Here is a 24342-nt window from a genome sequence, read left to right as displayed (position 1 = left end):
CCAGTCCTCATCCAGCTGGATCTGAGCACCTTTGACCGCATTACCATCATCCAGCTGTGGAGCTTCATCTGAGGTTTCGGAGGCAGCTTTGGGTCCACCGAGGAACTACATATTAAAGAAATGTCCAAAATCGAATCAGTTATTTGTTGAAAGAATGTGTGAAGTACACCTGAGCAGAAGATTTACCTCAGATGCCTGTGGGGGCTGCGACTGCTCATCTGTATCTGCGTCGTGGACCTCTTCGCATACGTCCCTGCATGTACCCCGTATGTGGTTGTTAATGCGAATATTCGTCTACCATGCATATGCAACGTACTGCATTTTGTTGTATTCTAAAGGTCATAAATGAAACTTGTCTAACCTGTTGTGCATGTCACCGTCGGAGCTCGAGTGTGCTTCTCCGTCGCCCATTGTTTTTTTTTGTGTTTCGAATAATGGTGGTTTAGAAGGGTAGGTGGGTTTAATTAATTGCAAAGATCGTTGCAAATGCCGACGGTTGTGTGCTCCATTTACGGAGTGTGATGCGTCTATGTTTAGGGTAGTCGGGTATTGTGGGTGGAGTCACGGGTATTCGTTGTAATCGTCAAACTCGTGACAAATCTTTCACCCGTATGGTACGTTCGTATGCGGGCTCATTTTAAGGTCTGTTCTGTATCCAAAAGTGAAAGTTCTGAGTGACACTATACTATAAAATTTCCTTTTGCAATCACTTATTCTGGGAGGATTGCGGTCAAATCTATCCAAAACTATCGACAGGCTTCCAATACGGCGCTAAATCTGACCATGCCTTCCCCACTACCTCATTATTTTAATTGATTATATAGTACAGGCATGGGACTGTGAGCTACATATGCAATGAGCGTAATGCTTTATTTCCTACACCAGTACACCGTCAAAAGGAATTTGTTGGGAGATGGGACAAAGCCAAAATGGCTAATAAATTAGATGCCTTTAGCTATCCGGTTTCCTTCCCATCGTACGTATTAACCGGTTTGTCCAAAGATTGTGCCATACTTGTTTAAGCATAAATATCTATACACAGTGTATTGTCCCATACCCCGAATTGACATATACACCCTGATAAACCCCGTTTTTAGGGTTTATCATGCATAGAATCTAAGGGTTTTATCAATGATCTTCCACACTTATTCATATAAAACTGCATGATTTCGTGTCTCTTTCCCATTTTACCTCATAGATGAGAATATGCTTCTTTTGCATCAAAATTTAAGATATTGTAATTCTCCTCTATTTACCATTAGATGCCTTGATCTGTTTGATTAAGTGATTTCAGAAGTATAGGGCAAAAATAGCCAAAGGGAATGGAGGAAGCATGCATGAATGGAAGGAGCATGAAACAAATCAAGGAATTGAAGTTTACACATGCGCGCGCATGCGCACCATGTGCGTACGCGTGGATGCGCTCATCCAGAGCCAGCGCAGTGGAGCCGAGCGAGGAGCTGGCGCACTTATATGGCTGGGCCATATCCCTTATGACGCTCGCGCGCACCGTACGCCTACGCGTAGATCGCAAAAGAGCCCAAGGACGCGTAAGCGTGCAGTGCGCGTACGCATCGATATGCGTACATGATTTTTTTAAATGAAACACGTACCCAGTGATTTCAAGGGGTTTCCAGGCCCTGTTTTGGAGCAGATTTTGGAGGGAAAAGCTTAAGAAGACCAAGGCTTATGGGTGTTAGAAAGGAGTCATAATTCTAGATATTTTTAGGAAGTTAGTTACATTTTGTTTTTAGAGAGAGAAACTCCAACTTCTCTCTAGGTTTTCATCCTCCATTGCAAGTTTCCTTTGAATTCTTGTTGAGATCCATTGCTAATTGACTTTTTGTTTTGCTACAAGTGTAGATCTACTCTTCTTCTACTCTTAATTGATGTTCTTTTGGTTCAATTTCTTAGATCTAGATTTGGTTCACTTTGTTACTTTGAATGTGGATTAATGAATTGAGGTTTCATTCAATTGTGTGATTATTGATGATTGTTTGGAATAGATAGCTTTAATTCGATTCTCTTCTCTCAATTGCCTCATGTTTTCTATAATTTCCTACCAATTGTTTGTGATAATGGTAACCTTAGCTATGGAGTAGATTTCTCTCACTTGGCTTAGGGGTTGAGTTATTGGAGACACTTGAATAGTGGATATCAATTGTAGATTATGAATTGAGAATTGCTAATTGGCTTGGAGTGCACTAAAGCTAGACTTCCCTAGGGTGAGACTAGGACTTGTGACTCAAGTTAGTTACTCTCACTTGGCTTTCCTCCATTGTTAGGGGGGGTTAACTAAGTGAAGCAATAATCAACTCTTATCATAATTAAAGGAAACCATAATGATGGAACTTCCAATGCTTACCCTTGGCCAAGGCTTTTATTTCCATTAATTGTTGATTGCTTGCTAGTTTGAATTCTTGCACCAACTCTCAAAACCATAAAAGCTTTCCTAATCAATGATGCACATTCTAAAGCAATTCCTAGGGAGAACGACCCGGGATCAATACTCTCGGTCATAGATTTTAGAATTGTTTGATGCGGTATTAGTATGTTGGTTAGACTATACTCACGATTGGATTTATCACTAGTTTCTAATCGGCATAAAAATATTTACGTTCATCAAAATGGCGCCGTTGCCAGGAAATTTGCTTATGTGTGCCATTCTATTGGTTAGTGTGAATATATTGATATGTGAATACTTGCATTTCCCTCTTAATTGATTGTTTGCTTGTTTGATTGTTAGTTAAGATTAGTCTTTGTTTAGATGCCGATTGATGTCATGAGTTTCTTATCTCCTTCATTGTATGACGTGTTCACTACCAAATCCGAGCTTAGCACCCTTTGATTCGGAAATTGAAAGAACCTTGCTTCATATTAGGCAAGCTTGGAGGAGGTTGGTCTTTGAGGAAGGTGAAAAGGTTCTTACCAATTTACCAACCATATCATCGTCATCCAACGAAGGCACCAATTACTCTTCTGTTGATACTACTAATATTTTTTTTTGATCTAGGTTTTGACAACATGGCCGCTCCAAGAAGAGTTACTCTTAAGGAAGCGGGTGCACCGGATTTTGTTCTCCAACCTCTACATGTGCTTCATCCCAACTTGAATGCAAACTTTGAACTCAAGACCGCTCTCATCAATCTCTTACCAAAATTCCATGGACTTACCACACAAGATCCAATTAGACACCTCAAGGACTTTCATGGTGTATGCTCGACTACTAGGCGGGAAGGATCCGATAAAGTGGCTATATGGTTGTTTGCCTTTCCCTTCTCTCTTGAGGGAAGAGCCAAGGAGTGGTTCTATACCTTGCCTAGTGATGTTGTGTCCGATTGGAATTTACTTAGGAGAGAATTCCTTGATAAGTTTATGCCCGTGGAAATGACGGACAAGCTAAGGAAGGAGATCTCATGTATTGTACAAGGCGAGATGGAAACTTTGTATGAATATTGGGAACGATTTTGCAAACTTCTTGATTCATGTCCAAACCATATGATTGACACTCAAGTCTTGCTTAGCTATGTATGCCAAGGCATGAGGGAGCAAGATAAGAATTTATTGGATGCTTCAAGTAACGGTTCTTTGTCAAAGTATCGGACGGCGGAGGAGGCATGACAACTCATTACCGACTTGGCCGAGTCTACTCAGCATGGTAGACGAAGAGTCAACCGTCCAAAGACCGTAAATGAAGTTTCTTCTGGTGGTGAGACTGCTACCCTTACCAAGACTTTGTATGAAATGACAAGCCTTCTAAAGCAACTCCAAGTGAATCAACAACCACCTCCATCTCAACAACAACCTTCTCCTCAAAACCAACAATGTCAATAATTGGTCCCTCAAAGAGTGTGTGGCATTTGCTCATGCTACTCCCACTACACGGACGAATGTCCAAGTCTCCAAGAAGATAACACTCTAGCGGCTACCCACAACTTTTATGATCGCCCCTACTATGAACGTTCCAATCAAGGATACCACAACCAAGGGAGCAATTATAACCAAGGGTACCCCCAACAAGGAGGCAACTATAGCCAAGGGAGTAACAATTCCAATCAAGGATGGAGGGATAGCTCCAACCAAAGTTGGCGGGACAATTATCAACAAGGAGGAAGGGACAATGGAGGCAACCAAAGATGGAACAACAACATTTCACAAAATTGTTATTCACAAAACACTCCAAACCAACAACCAAATCAAGGAAGGAACTATCAAACCTACATACCACCTCATAGACAACCACTTCTACCCAATCAACCCCAAGCACCACAAATTACCTACCCTTCCACATTTCCAAATCAAGATGACACACTCCGATCCATACTCCAAGGACAAAAGGAACTCCAAAACACCCTCAACTCAAGTCTTAATGGCCTCACTTCTACTCTCCAAGCTCTCATTGCTCGCATGGAGCCACCTTCTATTCCCACTCCTCAAGCCTCAACTTCTAGTGACATACCCTCTCAACCTTTGCCCAATCCCAAAAGTGGCATCAACGCCGTAACCTTGAGGTCCGAAACACAATTGAAGGAAAGAGATTCAATGGCACCTAACCCGATGAAAGTTGCTCAAGAAGAAGATGGAGTTGAGATAGAGGAAATTGAAGAGGAGGAGGAGTCACATGTAATAGTTGAAGATGAAGAACCACAACCAAGGAGTGAAGTCCCTAGAAAGGAGCAAATTTTAGAGGAAGTGGCTCAACCAATCCCATTTCCTACATTGGCAAGAAAGGCTAAGAAACGTGTGGAGCTTGACCCAACAATGGTAAAGATGTTCAAAAAAGTGGAGGTAACTATCCTCCTCTTTGATACTATACACCAAGTGCCTAAATATGCGAAATTTCTTAAGGACTTGTGTATGAACAAAGATAGAATTCATGAGTTGGAAACGATTCCATTGGGTAGTTCCATTTCGGCTTTGATGGGATCCATTCCGGAAAATTGTGTTGATCCGGGTCCTTGACTAGTTTCTTGTGTCATTGATGGAGTCCAATTCATTGATTGTATGTGCGACCTTGGTTCATGCGTTAGTATTATGCCTATTTTCATTTATCATCTATTGAAGCTCCCACCGTTGAAGCGGTCGGCAGCTAGGTTTGTCTTGGTGGACAAGAGCATAATAACCGTGTCGGGTATTGCGGAAGATGTGTTGGTCGACATAAAGGGTTTGATATTCCCGATTGATTTCCATATCATTGAGATGCCACCAAGCGAATCCGAGAGGGCATCATCTATCCTACTTGGGAGGCCATTTTTGAGGACCTCTAGATTCAAGTTGGATGCCCATTCGGGAACTTACTCATTCGAGATAGATGGGAGAGTTGTAAGTTTTAGTCTAGAAGAAGCAATGAGGCACCCATCGGAGAACCATTCCGTATTTCGATGTGATTTAATTGACAACATTGTGGCGGAAGTGCATTGTGCAAAGCTAGAAGAGAAAAATATGATTGAAGAAAATAGTGAAGATCCAAGTGAAGAAGTTCAAGCGGTAAGCCAAGAGCAAAAGCTAGAATTGAAGCCATTACCACCCCACTTAAAGTATTCATACCTTGATGAAGCTCACAAATTTCCGGTGATTATAGCAAGGAAACTCAATCCTCAACGAGAAGAGAAGTTGCTACGCATTTTGAGGAAGAACAAAAGGGCAATAGGGTGGAGTTTGGCGGATCTAGTGGGGATAAGTCCCCAAGTGTGTGAGCACCGTATCTTTTTGGAAGAGGGAGCTAGACCCGTGAGACAACCTCAAAGACGATTGAATCCTACTATTTTGGAGGTTGTCAAGAAAGAGGTAACAAGGTTACTTGAGGCGGACATCATCTACCCTATTTCGGATAATGAATGGGTAAGTCCCGTTCAAGTTGTACCTAAGAAGTCCGGGGTAACCACAATTAAGCGGGGAGCTCATAGCAACACGGGTGCAAAACTTTTGGCGAGTATGCATAGACTACCGAAGGTTGAATGCGGCCACTAGAAAAGATCACTTTCCACTTCCGTTTATCGATCAAATTCTCGATCGATTATCCGGTAAGTCTCATTATTGCTTCCTAGATGGCTATTCGGGATACTTCCAAATACACATTGCTCTAGAGGACCAAGAAAAAACAACATTTACTTGCCCTTTTAGAACTTATGCCTATAAGCATATGCCATTCGGCTTATGCAATGCACCGGCAACTTTCTAAAGGTGCATGATGAGCATCTTTGCAGATTTTCTAGAGCAATGCATGGAGGTATTCATGGATGACTTCACGGTATATGGCGATTCTTTTGATCATTGCTTGGATAGTCTTGAAAAAGTTTTGGAAAGATGTACTAAAACCAACCTTGTCTTAAATTTTGAGAAATGTCATTTCATGGTCAAACAAGGCATTGTTTTAGGACATATTGTTTCCAAAGATGGTATCTCCATAGATCCGGCTAAAATTAATGTTATATCTAGTTTGCCTTACCCCTCTTCCGAGAGGGAGATCCGCTCTTTTCTTTGACATGCAGGATTTTATCGGAGATTCATCAAGGATTTTAGCAAGGTAGCATTGCCTCTCTCAAGGTTTCTACAAAAGGATATTGAGTTTGACTTAAGCTAGGAATGCATGGAGGCTTTCGACAAGCTCAAGGTAGCATTGACCCAAGCTCCCATTGTACGAGGGCCGGATTGGAGTAGGCCATTTGAAATAATGTGTGATGCTTCAAATTTTGCCGTGAGAGCCACGTTAGCACAACGCGAGGGTAAGAATCCATATGTCATAGCCTATGCATCAAAAACATTGGATGGAGCCCAATCCAACTACACCACTACCGAAAAAGAACTTTTGGCCATTGTTTTTGCCTTGGACAAGTTCCGAGCATATCTTCTTGGTTTAAGGGTGGTAGTGTACTCAGATCATGCGGCATTAAAGTATTTGTTGGCTAAGAAGGAATCCAAACCGAGATTGATTTGATGGGTTTTATTGTTGCAAGAGTTTGACTTGGAAATCAGGGATAGGAGTGGTATGCAAAACCTAGTGGCGGACCATCTAAGTCACCTTGAACACACAAAAGGCGATACTACTCCTATCAATGATTCTTTTCCCTTTGAGGGCTTGCATGCAATCTCGGAAACCATTCCTTGGTATGCACCAATCGCCAATTACTTAGTATCTCGCTCCTTTCCTCCTAATCTCTCCAAACACCAAACGGATAAGCTAAAAAGTGAATCCAAATACTATGTGTGGGATGACCCATACCTTTGGAGATGTGGGGCAGATCAAGTAATTCGGAGGTGCATTCCACAAACCGAATTCCACTCAATCTTGGAAGCTTGCCACTCTTCCGAAGGAGGAGGCCATTTTGGACCTCAAAGAACGGCAAGGAAAATCCTAGATTGTGGCTTTTGGTGGCCAACTCTTTTCAAGGACTCTTCTCATTTTTGTAAATCTTGTTCTCAATGCATTAGATTTGGTCATATCTCTAAGAAGGATGAAATTCCCCAACGAACCATGCTATTTTGTGAGATTTTTGACGTGTGGGGAATTGACTTCATGGGGCCATTCCTAAATTCTAATGGTTTTCTCTACATTCTACTCGCCGTTGATTATGTGTCCAAATGGGTGGAAGCGATACCCACCCGGACGGATGATGCTAACATGGTCCTTTTTTTGTGAGAAATAATATCATTTGTAGATTTGAGTCGCCACGAGCAATCGTGAGCGACCAAGGTTCACACTTTTGCAACAGAAGAATGGAAGGACTCATGAAGAAGTATAGCATCATGCATAAAGTAGCCACGGCCTACCATCCACAAACAAATGGCCAAGCCGAGGTTTCCAATCGGGAGATTAAATGCATCTTGGAAAGGATTGTGAAACCCAATAGGAAAGATTGGAGTGCCAAGCTCACCGACGCATTATGGGCCTACCGAACGGCATACAAAATGCCAATTGGCATGAGTCCCTTTCGGTTGGTGTATGACAAAGCTTGCCATTTGCCGGTGGAAATAGAGCACAAGGCGTATTGGGCCATCAAGGAGTGTAACCCGAGTTTGGGTGGAGCCGGAATGGAGAGGAAGCTACAATTAGCGGAGTTGGAATGTTTGAGGCTTGAAGCTTATGAGAACTCTAGACTTTACAAGGAAAAAATAAAAGCCGTGCATGATAGGAACATAAGAGGCAAAGAATTTAAAGCCGGTGATCTAGTCCTTCTTTACAATTCTAGATTGAGATTGTTGCCCGGTAAACTAAGGTCAAAATGGGAAGGCCCATATCAAGTAGTGAAGGCGGAACCCTATGGGGTTTACCATTTGTGCCATCCCTCAAGGTCGGATATCTTCAAGGTCAATAGGCACCGTCTCAAGTTGTATCATGGTGAGCAAATGAAGAGCAACAAAGAGGTTGAGGTATTCCTTTTGGAAGATGCACTTCTGAGCAAAGAGCAATGAACAAGTGAAAGTCCAACTTAAGGACATTAAACAAAAGTGCCAAGTGGGAGACACCCCACCATGGTGAGACCTATCCTTTCCCTCCTTTGTATACCGTCTTTTTTTTTGAATTCTTCATTGTTTTGTAATTGCTTAGCTAATCTTTTGCTTGATTAGCATTGCTTGTGCCTACCTTGGATAACTTGTTCATAAAGACTTGCATTGATTTTTCCATGAATGACTTGATTGTGTGGTAGAGGCATACTTCTCTTTAGATTTTGCATTGATTTTAGGTATTTTTGACTTCTTTGGCTTGTTTGGCCAGCGAATACATGATAATTAGGCTTTTTTTTATTCATTCAAGAAAAAAAGGGGGAGGGGGCACGCATGCGCGCACTGTGCGCGTATGCGTCCCTAGGCTTTCGCAACCCCTGGGCCATTTACCAGAGAGTTGTGCAAATTCTGGGCCAGCTTTGGGCCCTGGGCATAACCAACATCACGCGTGCGCGCACGAGACGCATACGCGTCCATGTCAATTCACGCAAAAACACGCGTGCGCGCACTAGCCGCGTACGCGTCACTACTGCGTTTTGCGACCCTGGGCCATCGTCCAGAGAGTTGTGCCCTGGTTGGGCCAATTTCATGCTACTGGCCCAGCTCAACTCACGCGTAGGCGCACCAGGCGCACACGCGTACCTTGCCATAATGCCAATCGATGCGTCAACGCCCCGTGCGAGTCCGCGTCGCTCAACAAATTTTACTTTCTGATACTTTTTCCCGAGAGTTGGGCCAGAGTTGTGCCCAACCTGTGCTGAGGGCACAACACGTATGCACGCGCATGCGCACCTAGCGCTCGCGCGCACACTCACATTTCGCTACTTCACACACACGCGCACCGTGCACGTTCGCGTCGTTACTAATTTTGCCCATGCGCGCGCACGCATGCATGGCACGCGCGCGTCGGTTCACGAACCAATTGAATGAACGTGTGCCTTTCTCCCTCCATTTTCTTTCCTTCTTCTTACCACCACCCCTCTTCTTCACCTCTACCCTCCTCTATCATCCCTACCTCTTCTTCTACGCCACCTCCGGTGGCAACCACCACCTCCGGCGGTCCCACGCCTCCTTTCCCTCTCCTCTTCTTCACTAACCTTTCTCTCACCTCCATACCCTATCTCCTTCTCCCCCTTCAAGGTACCCCTCCTTTCTAATTTTTTTTTGTTTTTAGTTCCCCTTTCTCTTTTTCTATTTCCCTAACTAAATGCTCTTACTTTTTTTTTGTAGTTGCATTCATGTTCTCCTTGTTTATTGGATTTTATTTCTTTATTTCTTTTCATTTTCTCATGGGTGTTCTAAGTGGAGCTTACTCTTGCATTGATGAGTTTGTTTGATTTACTTGCTTTCTTTTGTATTTAGTGGTGTGATATGATGATTGTTGATGCTTTATGGGATGCTACCTTATCACTCTTCTCTAAGTTTTTGTCATAAAGGGTTGCACACCACGTGTTTGATGAAAGAACCATATGACTTCTTGGACTCATTTTGACTAAGTGCTCTCTATTTTGGTGTTCCTTCTCATTCACTTGTTTGTTCCTGTATACATTGACCTTACTACATTTCTTGTTTCATTTCTACAAGCTCATCCCATATTTTACTTACTTCTTGTTGTTATTGTTATGAGTGTGCACTTCTCATGCTTCGTGTTCGCATGCCTATACCGCTCATGTATCACATGCTAGTGACTAGCTATGATCTTCATTATCATCTTAGTTACATATTATAGCTGTCATGTATCTAAGCCACTTATTCTCTTGTGCTTTATCACTTGCATGATTACTCTTTCTTGGCGCCTCTTTAGGCTTAATTTCACCACCTTTCCTTCTTTTCTAGGATGGTGCTCAAAAGAGACAATGGAAAGGCACCCAAGAAAGCACCACCATGGTCTACTGGCAAAGCACACCAAGGCCCGCAAGCTAAGGCCCTCCTCACCAAGCCCAGGAGCGTTGCTAACATTGATATTTCGGAAAAAGACAATCCGGCGAGGGACCCGAACAAGTTCCCCAACCACTCTTGTGAGCTTGTCTATCCCTTGATCAAGCCAAGGAACTATCATGCGGAGCCCCTTCTGGCCCCTCCAGCTCATGTCATACCGCTCATTTTGCCCCGCATCGTACGGCGGCAATGAGAATTCCTATTGCGAAAGCCACAGGAGGCAAACTTGTCATGGGTGTCTGAATTTTACACCAATTACCATTCCCCTTCCCTCACATCGATATTGGTGCGCCGAAGGCAAGTTCCCGTCACGGAGGAGGCCATTCAAAATGTGCTTAAGACCGGACCGTTAGCGGACAGGGTTGATGCCTATCGGGAGATTTTGTCGGCCCGGTGCGAATATGCGTTTGATTGGGATGCTATCCTTAAGGTCATTGCCACACCCGAATCATTCTGGATTCGAGGAAGGATGAGGCCCCGGCCCAAGGGCATTGACGCACGTTTCGTCACCAGAGAGGCTCAAGCATGGGCCCAAATTCTAGCCCACTAGGTGCTCCCAAGCACCCATGGCTCATCTATCACTACCGAGTTAGCCTTGTTGGTTTGGTGTGTCCTCACAGAGAGGCCGGTGCATATCCCCCGTCTCATTCGCCAATCTATAGGCCGTATTCACGCTAAGGGGAATCTACCTTTTCCCATTCTAGTGACCGACTTAGTCGCCGCAGCTGGTGTTCCCCGAGAGACCAAGGATAGAAGGGCCATGATCCCAATGAACGGAGATGTTGTTCCAAACGGGAGGTACCTTTACCCTCCGGCGGACACCGAAGAGCCACACTTATCCGTCCCCATGCGCATCCCCTCTTCCTCATCCGCACCACCAAAGTCATCCTTGCAACGCATAGAGGAACTCCACAAGAAGCTTGACCGTTATGAGCGGCGTGACCAACGCCGATACACTTTTGTCAAGAAGATTCTAAGTTGCCTAGCACCGCCTATGGAAGAACTGGAAATTTCCACGTCCACCGGTACCAATAATGATGAAAGCGATAATGATGAAGAAGTGGATGGACACGCGGAAGCCGATCAACCACTCTGTCTCACTCAAGGCACGGTAGACCGTGCCAACTTTTAAGTGTGGGGAGGTCGGTCGGCCGACCGGTCTCCGTAGGTAACACCCGAATAAATTCCTTGAACCTCTTTTCTTAACTAGAGTAGATTGCATACTAGGTCTTTCATTCTTGGCATCTTTTGCATATTAGTATCTCTTAATAAATCCACTTGGTTAGAGCAATGACTTCTATTCTAGAAAACTAGAATTTTACGGCAAACCTACCAATTTTGAAATTTGAAAATCTTTTGATGCTTAACTTGTTTGAAGAATATATTTTGGAACATGGGATTTGAGCCAAGACCACAAGCAAGTGAGTTTTGAGACTAATGGTGTGGTTACATCTTATAACTACTTATTTTTCCTTCTTGTGTGAAATTGTTCTCTTCCTATGATTGTGATCTTTGATTTGTTTAATTCTATATGTCCGTTATTCCTTGTATTCATGCATGTATATGATTGAGGCCATCATTTTATTAGCTCACTTACCCAAATAGCCTTACCTTTTATCTTCCTTTGTTAGCCGATTCGAGCCTACGATTAACCCACTTTGTTCTACTTTTAGCACATTACAAGCCTTTAAGCGAAAAATAATAAATGTCCTTTATTTGGATCTTTGATTATCTTAGGCTAGAGTGTGTGTATCATTCAAGTGTGGGAACCTTGGCACATTGGGGGAATAAAAGGGTAGTTTTGTATTTTGTTGTAAATATTGGGAATTAGGTACAGGCTCATGTATTAATCAATTGTAAAACCTTATGTATTGATGTTTTTGTATATATATTGCAAAGCAAAAGAAAGAAATATTAGAAAGACGAAAGAAAAAAAGAAAAAATGGAAAAGAAAAAAAATTAGAAAAGAAAAAAAAAAAGAGAAAAAGGAAAAAAAATAAAAAGGGGACAAAATGCCCCAAAGCAAAGCTCAATAAGGATCAATGCATAAGTATTGTGAAATGAAAAGAAAATGCATGAGTATGTTAAAAAGTGAATAATGGGTAGTTAGGTTAGCTTTTGAATTGTATAGGATGTCATAGGTTAGGTGGGAAGTTTAAGCTTATCAAAGATTCAAATTTCAAGCTCACTTGACCAAATATGCACCCTTACCTTGACCCTAGCCCCATTACAACCTAAAGAAAAGACCCCATGATACTTGCATGCATGGATGGAATATATGTTGATTGTTAGAAGAAAAAAAAAATTTGGAAAAGCATGAAGTAGGGAAGGATTGAGTGATCAACCCTATACACCCAGCGAATAGAGCGCAAATACTTCCGGTGAGGGGTTCGAAGCTCAATTCCTTGTTTCCGGCTCTCGCGAGCGTTCTTCATACAAGTTATGCATATTTCATTCTGATGACTAGAATTGGTAGAGTTCATACATTGCCATCATTATGCTCTATGTGCACATACATATGTGTCTTCTAGAAAGATTGAATTACTCTTGGCCAAGTAGATAGTAGCATGTACCCTAGTTGCATTCATGTAGGTAGATCGCATCACATGAGCCCTACACCCTTGTAGTCCTTTGATCTTTTGCTTTCCCATAGCATGAAGACATGCTATACTTTAAGTGTGGGGAGGTTGATAAACCCCGTTTTTAGGGTTTATCATGCATAGAATCTAAGGGTTTTATCAATGATCTTCCACACTTATTCATATAAAACTGCATAATTTCGTGTCTCTTTCCCATTTTACCTCATAGATGAGAATATGCTTCTTTTGCATCAAAAATTAAGATATTGTAATCCTCCTCTATTTACCATTAGATGCCTTGATCTGTTTGATTAAGTGATTTCAGAAGTATAGGGGAAAAAAGGCCAAAGGGAATGGAGGAAGCACGCATAAATGGAAGAAACATGAAACAAATCAAGGAATTGAAGTTTGCACATGCGCGCGCACGCGCACCGTGCACATACACGTGGATGCGCTCATCCAGAGCCAGCGCAGTGGAGCCGAGCGAGGAGCCGGCGCGCTTATATGGCTGAGCCATATCCCTTATGACGCTCGCGCACACCGTACGCCTGCGCGCAAAGCGCAAAAGAGCCCAAGGACACGTATGCGTGCAGTGCGTGTACGCGTCGATATGCGCACATGATTTTTTTAAATAAAACACGTGTCCAGCAATTTCAAGGGATTTCCAGGCACTGTTTTGGAGCAGATTTTGGAGAGAAAAGCTTAAGAAGACCAAGGCTTAGGGGTGTTAGAAAGGAGTCATAATTCTAGATATTTTTAGGAAGTTAGTTACATTTTGTTTTTAGAGAGAGAAACTCCAAATTCTCTCTAGGTTTTCATCCTCCATTGCAAGTTTCCTTTGAATTCTTGTTGAGATCCATTGCTAATTGACTTTTTGTTTTGCTACAAGTGTAGATCTACTCTTCTTCTACTCTTAATTGATGTTCTTTTGGTTCAATTTCTTAGATCTAGATTTGGTTCACTTTGTTACTTTGAATGTGGATTAATGAATTGAGGTTTCATTCAATTTTGTGATTGTTGATGATTGTTTAGAATAGATAGCTTTAATTCGATTCTCTTCTCTCAATTGCCTCATGTTTTCTATAATTGCCTACCAATTGTTTGTGATAATGACAACCTTTGCTATGGAGTAGATTTCTCTCACTTGGCTTAGGGGTTGAGTTATTGGAGACTCTTGAATAGTGGATATCAATTGTAGATTATGAATTGAGAATTGCTAATTGGCTTGGAGTGCACTAAAGCTAGACTTCCCTAGGGTGAGACTAGGACTTGTGACTCAAGTTAGTTACTCTCACTTGACTTTCTTCCATTGTTACGGGGGTTAACTAAGTGAAGCAATAATAAACTCTTATCATAATTGAAGGAAACTATAATGATGGAACTTCCAATGCTTACCCTTGGCCAAGGCTTTTATTTCCATTAATTGTTGATTGCTTGCTAGTTTAAATTCTTGCACCAACTCTCAAAACCATAAAAGCTTTCCTAATCAATGATGCACATTCTAAAGCAATTCCTAGGGAGAACGACCCGGGATCAATACTCTCGGTCATAGATTTTAGAATTGTTTGATGCGATATTCGAATGTTGGTTAGACTATACTCACGATCGGATTTATCACTAGTTTTTAATCGGCATAAGAATATTTACGTTCATCACACCCGCTCGTCTGCAGCTACCCAGACTCTAGGTCAGCGCGTCATAAAGTTTCGCATCGTGCGTATTGCAAGGAAATTAGTGGCGGATATTGATTTCCACTATCGTGCGCGGATTAGTAGTAGCTATTCCTATCCCGGTTATGAGCACCATTGCCCACGAATCTCGTTACATTGTTTTTAAGGAAAAAGTATAGGGTTTAATTTTATTGTTTTGTTTTAATTTTATTGGTTCATTAACCAACATTAAAATATAAAACCTAAACCCTAAACCCTAAACTCTAACCCCTAAACCCTAAACCCTAATCCCTCACCCATAAACCATAAACCCTAAACCCTAACCCCTAAACCCTAAACCCTAATCCCTCACCCATAAACCCTAAACCCTAAACCCTAATCACTAAACCATAAACTCTAATCCCTCACCCATAAACCTTAAACCCTAAACCATAAACCATAAACCCTAATCCCTCACCCATAAACCCTAAACCCTAAACCCTAAACCTTAAACCCTAAATCCTAAACCATATACCCTAATCCTTCACCCATAAACCCTAAACCCTAAACCCTAAACCCTAAATCTTAAACTCTAAACCATAAACCCTAAACCTTAACACCTAAACCCTAAACCATACTCCCTCACCCAAAAACCCTAAACCCTAAACCCTAAACCAGAAACCCTAAACCATAAATCATAAACACTAAACCCTAAACCTTAAACAATAAATCCTAATCCCTCACCCATAAACCCTAAATCCTAGACCCTAACCCCTAAACCCTAAATCGTAAACCCTAATACATCACCCCTAAACCCTAAACCCTAAACCATAAATCATAAACCCTAAACCCTAAATCTTAAACCCATAAACCATAAACCCTAAACCCTAAGTACTAAACCATAAACCCTAATCTCTCACCCATAAACCATAAACCCTAAACCCTAAACACTAAACCATAAACCCTAAATGATAAACCCTAAACCCTAAACCCTAAACCCTAAACCATAAACCCTAAGCCCTAAACCCTAAACGCTAAACCATAAACACTAAACCCTAAACTCTAAACCCTAAACCGTAAACCATAAACCCTAATCCCTCAACCATAAACCCTAAACCCAAACCATGAACACTAAACCATAAACCATAAACTCTAAACCCTAAACCATAAACCTTAAACCCTAAACCATAAACCATAAACCATAAACCATAAACTATAAACCATAAACCGTAAAACTAAACCCTAAACCCTAACCCTAAATCTTAAACACTAAACCCTAAATCCTAAACCATAAATCTAATCCATAAACCCTAATCCCTCAACCATAAACACTAAACCCCAAACCATGAACACTAAACGATAAACCATAAACCCCAAACCCTAAATCATAAACCCTAAACCCTAAACCTCAAACCATGAATACTAAACCATAAACCCTAAACCTTAAACCATAAACCCTAAACCTTAAACCATAAACCCTAAACCCTAAACTGTAAAACCTAAATCCTAAACCCTAAACCCTAAACCATAAACCCTAAACCCTAAACGCTAAACCATAAACCATAATCCCTCAACCATAAACCCTAAACCCCAAACCATGAACCCTAAACCATAAACCATAAACCCTAAACCTTAAACCATAAACCCTAAACCATAAAACACTAAACCATAAACCATAAACACTAAACCCTAAAACATAAAAACTAAACCATCAACACTAAACCCTAAACCCTAGACCCTAATCCCTCACCCATAAACCATAAACCCTAAACCATAAATCCTAAACCCTGAACCATAAACTCCAAACCATAAACCCTAAACCCTAAATCCTAAACCCTAAACCCCAATGTAGAATAACATAAAGTATTATAAGATACAATTTTTTATAATTGGACTTTTTTGAAATACCATGTTTATTTATTGTTTCACGGCTAACAAACAAATAACGATATTAACATTATTATAATTATTATTATTTAGTGTTAACATTTATCCCTCACATTATTATAAGAGAGAGAGGAAACCACGCTACATTTCTTGAGGCCACCTGCCTACCTTCGTCTTGGCCAGCTAGTATTATTGTTGTTGTTGTTGTTGTTGTTGTTGTTGTTGTTATGTCTAGAGTCTATTTCTTTTTTCCGTGATTTGTAAATTAATATTTATTTGTTCTATTTTTTCTTTCGTTCATTGGTTAAGCCCGTTAATACTATCCAGATCATACAGCCCCACCCATCAATTACCATATCCTCATCTTATAATACATCAAACCCAGGTGAGCTGAAGGAGCAACAGTAGTGGAAAAACACAGTGTGAAGGAGGACGAAGAGCAAAGATAAGGTTCCTGTATGGTCGGGCTTCATCTGGACCGGGTGCAGGGACTGGGTTGGGACTCGGGCGAATTACTTCTGTTGTGTTGGTGCGGAGCGGACTGCTAGCCCAGAATCGCGTCCAAAAAAAAAGCTTTCCATGGTATTATTGCAGGACTCTTCCATGTTCTTTGAATTTAGAATAAATCGAATTTATTGTTACCTAATATCTTGATATTCCTTGAAAAACGATGGTAATTAATTGTTTCATATTTTTTTGTATTTAAGGGGCATTTACGTTTCTTGATGTGACATGAGTGACTGCTCAAGACTACCCGCGGGACAAGATGGTCAGACCCATCATGATGCCCAACTCTACGCGATCGTCAACTATACAATACAGCAAATGTGAGAAAGTGTATACTATACGCTTCCCTTAAATGCTTACTCGATTTCCATTGTTGTGGATAGTCTAACTCACGATATTCAAAGAAAAAAAAGGGAAAAGAAAAACAACTTCGAATATGGAAAATCAGTTTCCAGATTCGTTGGCTGAGATGGGTGACCAGGTCTTTCCAGACGATCTTTTGATAGAGATTTTCACTCGGACAGACCCGAAGACGGTGGCGAGATGCAGAACAACAAGCACAACCTGGCGTGTCCGACTATCTTCCGACAGATTTAGGAGAGACAACACGCTCGCAAACATCGGGAAACACCGTAAGGTGTTGCTCAAGATTGGTGACCCGGAGACGTACAGTTCAACCGAATCTTTCTGCATTGTGGACTGTGTAGACAGAGAAAGAGTAGCTGCGCCAATGCCAGAATAACTGGGTCCCCGCTGATGGTGGACTGTTATCGACTCCGATTGCGGTGTGATTTGCATCCAGTATAGCACGACTGGTCGTGATTTGAGACTCCTGTTATGGAACCCGCTGCTGTGAGTCGCTCGGCAACTGGACGATCTGGCCGACAAACTACTTAGACAAGCCGTCATCGGATACGCATTTAGATACCGGGCGGGAACTGACAATTACTGCATCGTCCATATGTCAAAGAGGCACGTCCTAGATAGGTTTTTGCACTGCAATGTTTTCAATTCCGCAGAGGGAAGATGGAAACACGCGTACATAAACGATCAGCGTCTCACTCACCTCGATGAGGGCTCAGCGTTCCACCTTGGTAAGGCCATGTGGGTCAACTGGGTTGGACGTAGTGCCACGTTAGCAACGCATGTGGTCGTTCTGGTTGCAGACACATTTCTTCTGAGGAAGATAAGGATAAGTCGTAGCTCAATTCAGCACGTGCAGTCGATGCATGCGATGGCATCCCACATCTGGTCGGATATGAACAAAAACCGCACGGACTATCGACCATATGGTGCAAGATTAACTTGGACTCGATGTGCCTCATCCCATTCATCAAGCTAGGAGTTGCTGGTCAGTTTGGTGTTCCATGGAATCTTGTGACGATCATGGGTAATTGTTTGATCAGAGTGCACGGAAATATTCATAGACGGGCAGCAACAGGGACTAACGGTGGTTTTGTGACGGAGATTTTGTTGGATCAGATTAAATTAGATAGCCGACACAGAGTCACCGCATTCAAAGGTGAGTGGCCGAGTAACATGTCCCTTCAGCGTTCTTTAATTGTGGGGATGGGGTCCCTAGTTCCCTGAAGGAGCGGCCGCTTGTGTGAGACGATCACATATGCGGCAAGTAGGCTGTCGCTGCATAAATCCGTCGCGAGTACGTATGGACCAGATGTAATTGCTGTTTGTATTCTGGGTATGTTTAAATTATGCTTTTCGACTGAATTGATGTGTTTCGTGGTTTATTATAATTAGTAGAATGTTTACAGGCAATGAAAATTATCTAATTAGATTGAAAACACGGTGCCAATGCAAACAACTACACGTTACAATGAATGTTAAACAAATCCTTTGAATTATTCAGTCGTCAACACACAAAAAAAATAACCCTCAACTCGCGACTTTGATCAGAACAAAAACCAACAAAAGGATCACGAAAATCAGCGCGGCAATCGTAACTCCATGCGTCCTCGTCGTCGCGACACTAGCAAGCATGTTGTCTTCAATGGTCATAGAGGTTGCAATGGCAGCCTCGAGCTCTGACGTCGTTTCATGCACACGCTGTTGCAGACGACGCACTTCGTCTAAGAGTTCCTGTCTGCTCTTCTTCAACTCCATGTTCTCGATTCTGATGCCCTCGTTGGTTTCCAGCAACTTGCGAATGACATCTGAATAACGAGCTGGGGGCTCTGGATCGTACCACTGAAAGAAAGAGCATCTCCTGTTGGTTCTGTACCCCAACATCTGTAAAACCTTCTGCCTGGATAATCACATTTCTAGGCGGTTCTGATTGGCGACCTTACGCCACAGTGATAACGAGGAGTCGGTGTATCTACGGAGGACAAGCTCATGGAAGAGGATCCCTGCATTGTGTGTTCAATAGTTCACGGGGAGAGTGAAAGACTGGCTTTTGAAATAGCAACGTGCAAATGAGGGTTCATACTCAAGTCTCTGCTAATGGAATCCTGCCTTTACATCCCAACGGTCTTATTATTGACTGACACTTGTGACGCAAAGCTGGCACCGCCCGGTCGATTAAAGCCTCGAGGCCGGAGGCATATTCCCCCCACTGAGTTGTTATCTGACGATTCAAACCATTAACATTAAATATGTTCCTCGTTATTATATCCAATGGGTTTAATCTTACTCTAGGAAAAATATCGGAAAAATCATGGGCTACCATCGTCTATATATTATGTAGGGTCCGGTTTCATCTGGGTCGGTGCGGGAATTGGGTTTGGATGCGGGGCAAATTATTTATACTGTTTTGGGCCGGGTCGGACTGATGAACCAAAGCCTTAAAAAAACATAAAAAATAAAAAAAGATTTTCCATAGTCATTGTTGCGGAACTCTCCCCATTCCCCAATGTAGTCATCCTAGTTTGTTAAAATTGGAATAATTCGAATTTATTGTTATCTAATTTCTTGTTATTCCTTGAAAAACGATGTTAATAAATTGTTTTGTATTTTTTTTAACCCAATTCTATGGTGCCTATGGGATTTTATCTAAATTTTGTCTAATTTATTTTTTTAGTAAGTTTTAATTTTTAAAAAATTATTTACTCTTTTATCTTTTAGATTAAATAATAATTTTTAACCCTTTCTAATAAATAGACACCACTTTTTATCCAATATCCAAAAAAATTAACCCTTTTTAGGTATTATAACATTCATCTTTTTTGTATTTAGGGGCCAGTTTCGTTTGTTGATGTGACGCGAGTGACGGCTCACTGTAGCTGTACGCGGAATAAGATGGTCAGAACCATCATCATGCACAACCGTGCGCCTCAACGCTACAATCTAGCAAGAGGGAGGAAGTGTATAGTGCACGCATTCCTTAAATGTTTGAACCATTTTGTCCTGGATAACATTTAAAAAAATAGAAGAAAAGCAGCTTAGAATATGGCAAATCAGTTGGCGGAGTCAGTGGATGAAATGGGTGACCAGGTCTTTCCGGACGATATATTGATGGAGATATTCACCTGGACAGACCCGAAGATGGCGGCGAGATGCAGAACCGCAAGCACAACTTGGCATCTCCGACTGACTTCCGACGAATTTAGGAGGGACAACACCATCGCAAACATCGGGAAACACCACAAAGGTGCTGCTCCAGATTGGTGACCAGGATACGTACTATTCAATTCAAGGGTATCTCTCTGTCTTGTGGACTGTCTAGACGGAGGAAGAGTACCCGCGCCAATGCCAGAACAGCTGGGTCCTCGCGGATGGTGGAGTGTCATCGGCTCCGATTGCGATATGATCTGTGTCCAATATAGCCTGGCTGGTTTTGATACGGAACTAATGGTATGGAACCCACTGCTGCGAGTCGCTCGGCAACTGGACGACCCGGCAGACACTCTATGGAAACAAGCCGTTATCGGATACGCATTTGGATATCCGGCGGGAACTGAAAATTACTACGTCATCCATATTTCAAAGAGGCATCTCAAAGACAGGTTTTTATACTGCAATGTTTTCAATTCCGTAGATGGATTCTGGAAACACGAGTACATAAACGATCAGCGTCTCACTCACCTCGGTGCGAGCTCAGTGTTCCACCTTGGTAAGGCCTTGTGGGTCAACTGGGGTAGACGTGATGCCACGGTTGCAACACATGTGGTCATTCTGGATGCAGGCAACCTTCGTCTGAGCAAGATAAGAATAACTCAGCACGTGCAGGCTATGCGTGTGGTCGATGGCATCCCACATCTTGTCGGATATGAACGAAAACCGCACGGACTATCGACCATATGATGTAAGATTGACTTGAAATCGATGTGTGTGGTCCCATTCATCAAGCTACGAGTTGCTGGTCAGTTGGGTGTTCCATGGAATCCTGTGATGATCATGGGTGATTGTATGATTACGTTGCGTGAAAATATTCATAGACGGGCAGCAACAGGGGCTAACGGTATTTCTGTGACAGAGATCTCGTTAGATAGGAATAATTTAGTTAGTCGACACAAAGTCACCGCATTCATAGGCGAGTGGCTGAGTAACCTGTCCCTTCAGCATTCTTTAATTATGGGGGTAGGTTCTCTAGTTTCCCAAAGGAGTGGCCGCTTGTGTGAGATGATCACATATGCGGCAAGTAGGCTGCCCACGCCATAGTGACAGCGAGGCATTGGTGCATCGACGGAGGCCGATATTGTGGAAGAGGATCCCTGCATTGTGTGTTCAATAGTTGGGAAAAAATTATTCATATGTATGTATCTTATAACCTCCTATCGTTAAACATTAACATGAAATTAATAAAAGCCGTTTTCAATTTGATACATCTATTATAAGTTATTGACTCTTATCACTTTAGATTACTAACAATTAACGCGTCATTATGTAGATTAAATAATAATAGGAAATAGATTGTTCACCTTCTACTCTCCGTAATAATGATAATGTTAAATGTTTTTATTTGAATTTTTGTCATTTTTCATATTAAGTTTTTATTTTTTTGCATGCCACACAATTAAATTAAAATAGATTTTAATATCGTATTGCCGTGTGCAGACGCTACTGATCTCATGTAATGGCAGGTCACCTTTTGCTATGTTAGGAAGCACTTTGCAAAGGCTTGAACATTGGATGGCACCCGAGGTTGCCTAAGTGGTGCAATTCTGAACGCATGTGATGCATCCTGCCTCGATGGAGCTGACCGTCTTCATACTCCAACAAAGGTGTTTGCAGACCCAACTTTTTGACCGGGCAACATCTAGCCGATTCGATCCTCTTCACACTTCAAACCATCGCAGAAACACAACCATCCCCACGCACAACTAACGCGGACCGACCCATCGGACACCGACGACCGATACTGCAACCAACAATGGCCGATCATGGAACGGCCTCTGCATCCAACAACGTGAACGACGACACGGCTCAGGTACGGTTGTGGTGCATTGGCCGGGTTTGCATATTTTTTTTAAGTTATACTTATGCTGCTCCCGATTCTACTGAGTTAGTTGTATACCACAACCTACTAACGAGCGCCCAATGCCAGGAGGACCAGAGAACACTGGGTCCAAATGACAACAATTCGAACGACGCGTTGTTGGAAATAATGGGAGAGGTGCTCGAGAACACAAAGGTTAGTACCACCCGTCTCAATTTCCGCTCTAATTGTTTCAGTAAATCCAACCATCTGACATATCTGTTCCGATTTTCCATGAAAGAGCACGCAACGCCGAATGGACATGGTCGAAGCGGAAATGGTGACGATTCGGTTGTTGGTGGGCGGTCTCAAAGAGCCTCTCACCCAGGCGCAAAAGGGACCTGCAGATAAAGTCAACGCAACGTCCGATGAAAACCGGATTGAGAAACAAAGACTACCGGTCGCCGACAGGGAATACATGCAGAACCCATTGTCATGCACCTCCATTCCCAACCATAGACAGACGATGCTTCCAGGAACGATGAGGAAGAGACTACATCAGTTGTCGACAAAAAGCAGCGGCAGAGACGTTGACATGTCTGTTTACGATGACGACGACGATCAGAAACGGGCCATGTACCCAAAGATGTGCAGGTCAAATACGCACAGCGTCGAACATGGGCCAAAGGGTGGCAAGGCCACATGCTTCTTCACTCGATTCAAGAAAAAGGTATACAGGGGTAACCGAGGGACTATATCGCCTCAACGGAGCAACAATGCAGACAACCCGACAGGGCGCAGTGGACTGCAGCAAACGCAAAACAGAAAAGGAAGTTTTCCCTTCCACATGGTGACGTCATCCGACGAGAGCTCATCGAAGCCAGAAAGCAGCCACGAACGGACAGTCGACACCTATAAGCAGATTCCGCGACGTCTCCTTCAAACTTGACCAAGAAGGGAGTAAACACCACCAACGCATGGCCCATCTCTCAGCATGAGATGGACATCTATAAGGACGTCTACGACCATGATGCCGACCCCACGTGAGTATTCTATCTGAACATCAATGACTGAATCTGCCGTGTGGCATCATTAGTGCCGGAAGGCCGCAGTTAAATTGGGCTAGCGGGTGTAACATCTTCCATTTGTTGACCGCAGGGAGATTGTTGTACGCGTCGGGTCGCAACATGCAACTCATTCCGACATAGGATGCCTGGTAGATGGACGGAAACCAACCCCGAAGGCATGTAGCAGTCCATCGTATCCTCTTCGAATTAATGCATTTTTTTCCGCTGACCCGGGTTTATTATTTCCATACGAAGTCTGATTTTTTTGTCGGGTATGATTTGCAGATAATGGAGTTGATCACGATCTTGGTTGCATCGGAGGGAGAAACCGATGGAGAGCACCCTCGAGCGGTGTGGTGCTTGCATCCGAATTTTGTGGTACGGCTAAATCCTAATTACGTAATTTAGTTGAATGCATAACTATGATTTAACGTTCTCTGTTTTAACACGAACCATGTACCATTGACATGCACGGTGACTTGTTTCAACCTCTGAATACTGCATGAGTAACCAGGCCGATGTAATGGACGGCGTCCACCCTGAAATTTTGGCACAGCGATACGGCAATGACCACATGCACCCGATGGAAGACCTGCGCCTTGTAAGCTACCGATCGATAAGATTTTTGTACGCAAGTTCTGAACCTGGGCAGACTGAATTATGACTCTCTTATCGTATTCGGCTTTTTCTATCAATCGCAGGTCTATATGCCAGTACTGGAAGAAGACTGTGACAAGCATTGGTTCTTGGCTGTGTGGTTGACCTGTCGGAGAAGCAGGTCTTCCAATTTGACATAAATGGAACTAAAGAATCAAAGGCAAAAAGGAGACGTGTCATACAATGCATGGTAAGCGACGCACATAGGTTAATTCAGCGTCCTATCCGAATACGCTAAT

The 24342-nt window shown here is 42.6% G+C and overlaps 1 protein-coding gene across 1 annotated transcript; it reads left to right on the top strand.

The window, feature by feature from the left end:
• Positions 1–7908: 7908 nt before the first annotated feature.
• Positions 7909–8412, top strand: LOC148579985 (uncharacterized). Its single transcript, XM_088491493.1, has one exon. It carries the CDS (start codon positions 7909–7911, stop codon positions 8410–8412), a length of 504 nt encoding a protein of 167 aa, XP_088347619.1.
• The last annotated feature ends 15930 nt before the right edge of the window (positions 8413–24342 follow it).

This window comes from Arachis ipaensis, chromosome B10 (genome assembly GCF_059453495.1).
Source record: "Arachis ipaensis isolate K30076 ecotype BB chromosome B10, ASM5945349v1, whole genome shotgun sequence".
NCBI classification, from domain to species: domain Eukaryota; kingdom Viridiplantae; phylum Streptophyta; class Magnoliopsida; order Fabales; family Fabaceae; genus Arachis; species Arachis ipaensis.
The sequence above is the reverse complement of the archived record's forward strand: the minus strand, read 5'-3'. Positions and strand labels throughout refer to the sequence as shown.

Bases quoted from the DNA above. Each gene is read 5' to 3' on its own strand.
- LOC148579985 (XM_088491493.1), top strand. From the start codon at position 7,909: ATGCCAATTGGCATGAGTCCCTTTCGGTTGGTGTATGACAAAGCTTGC.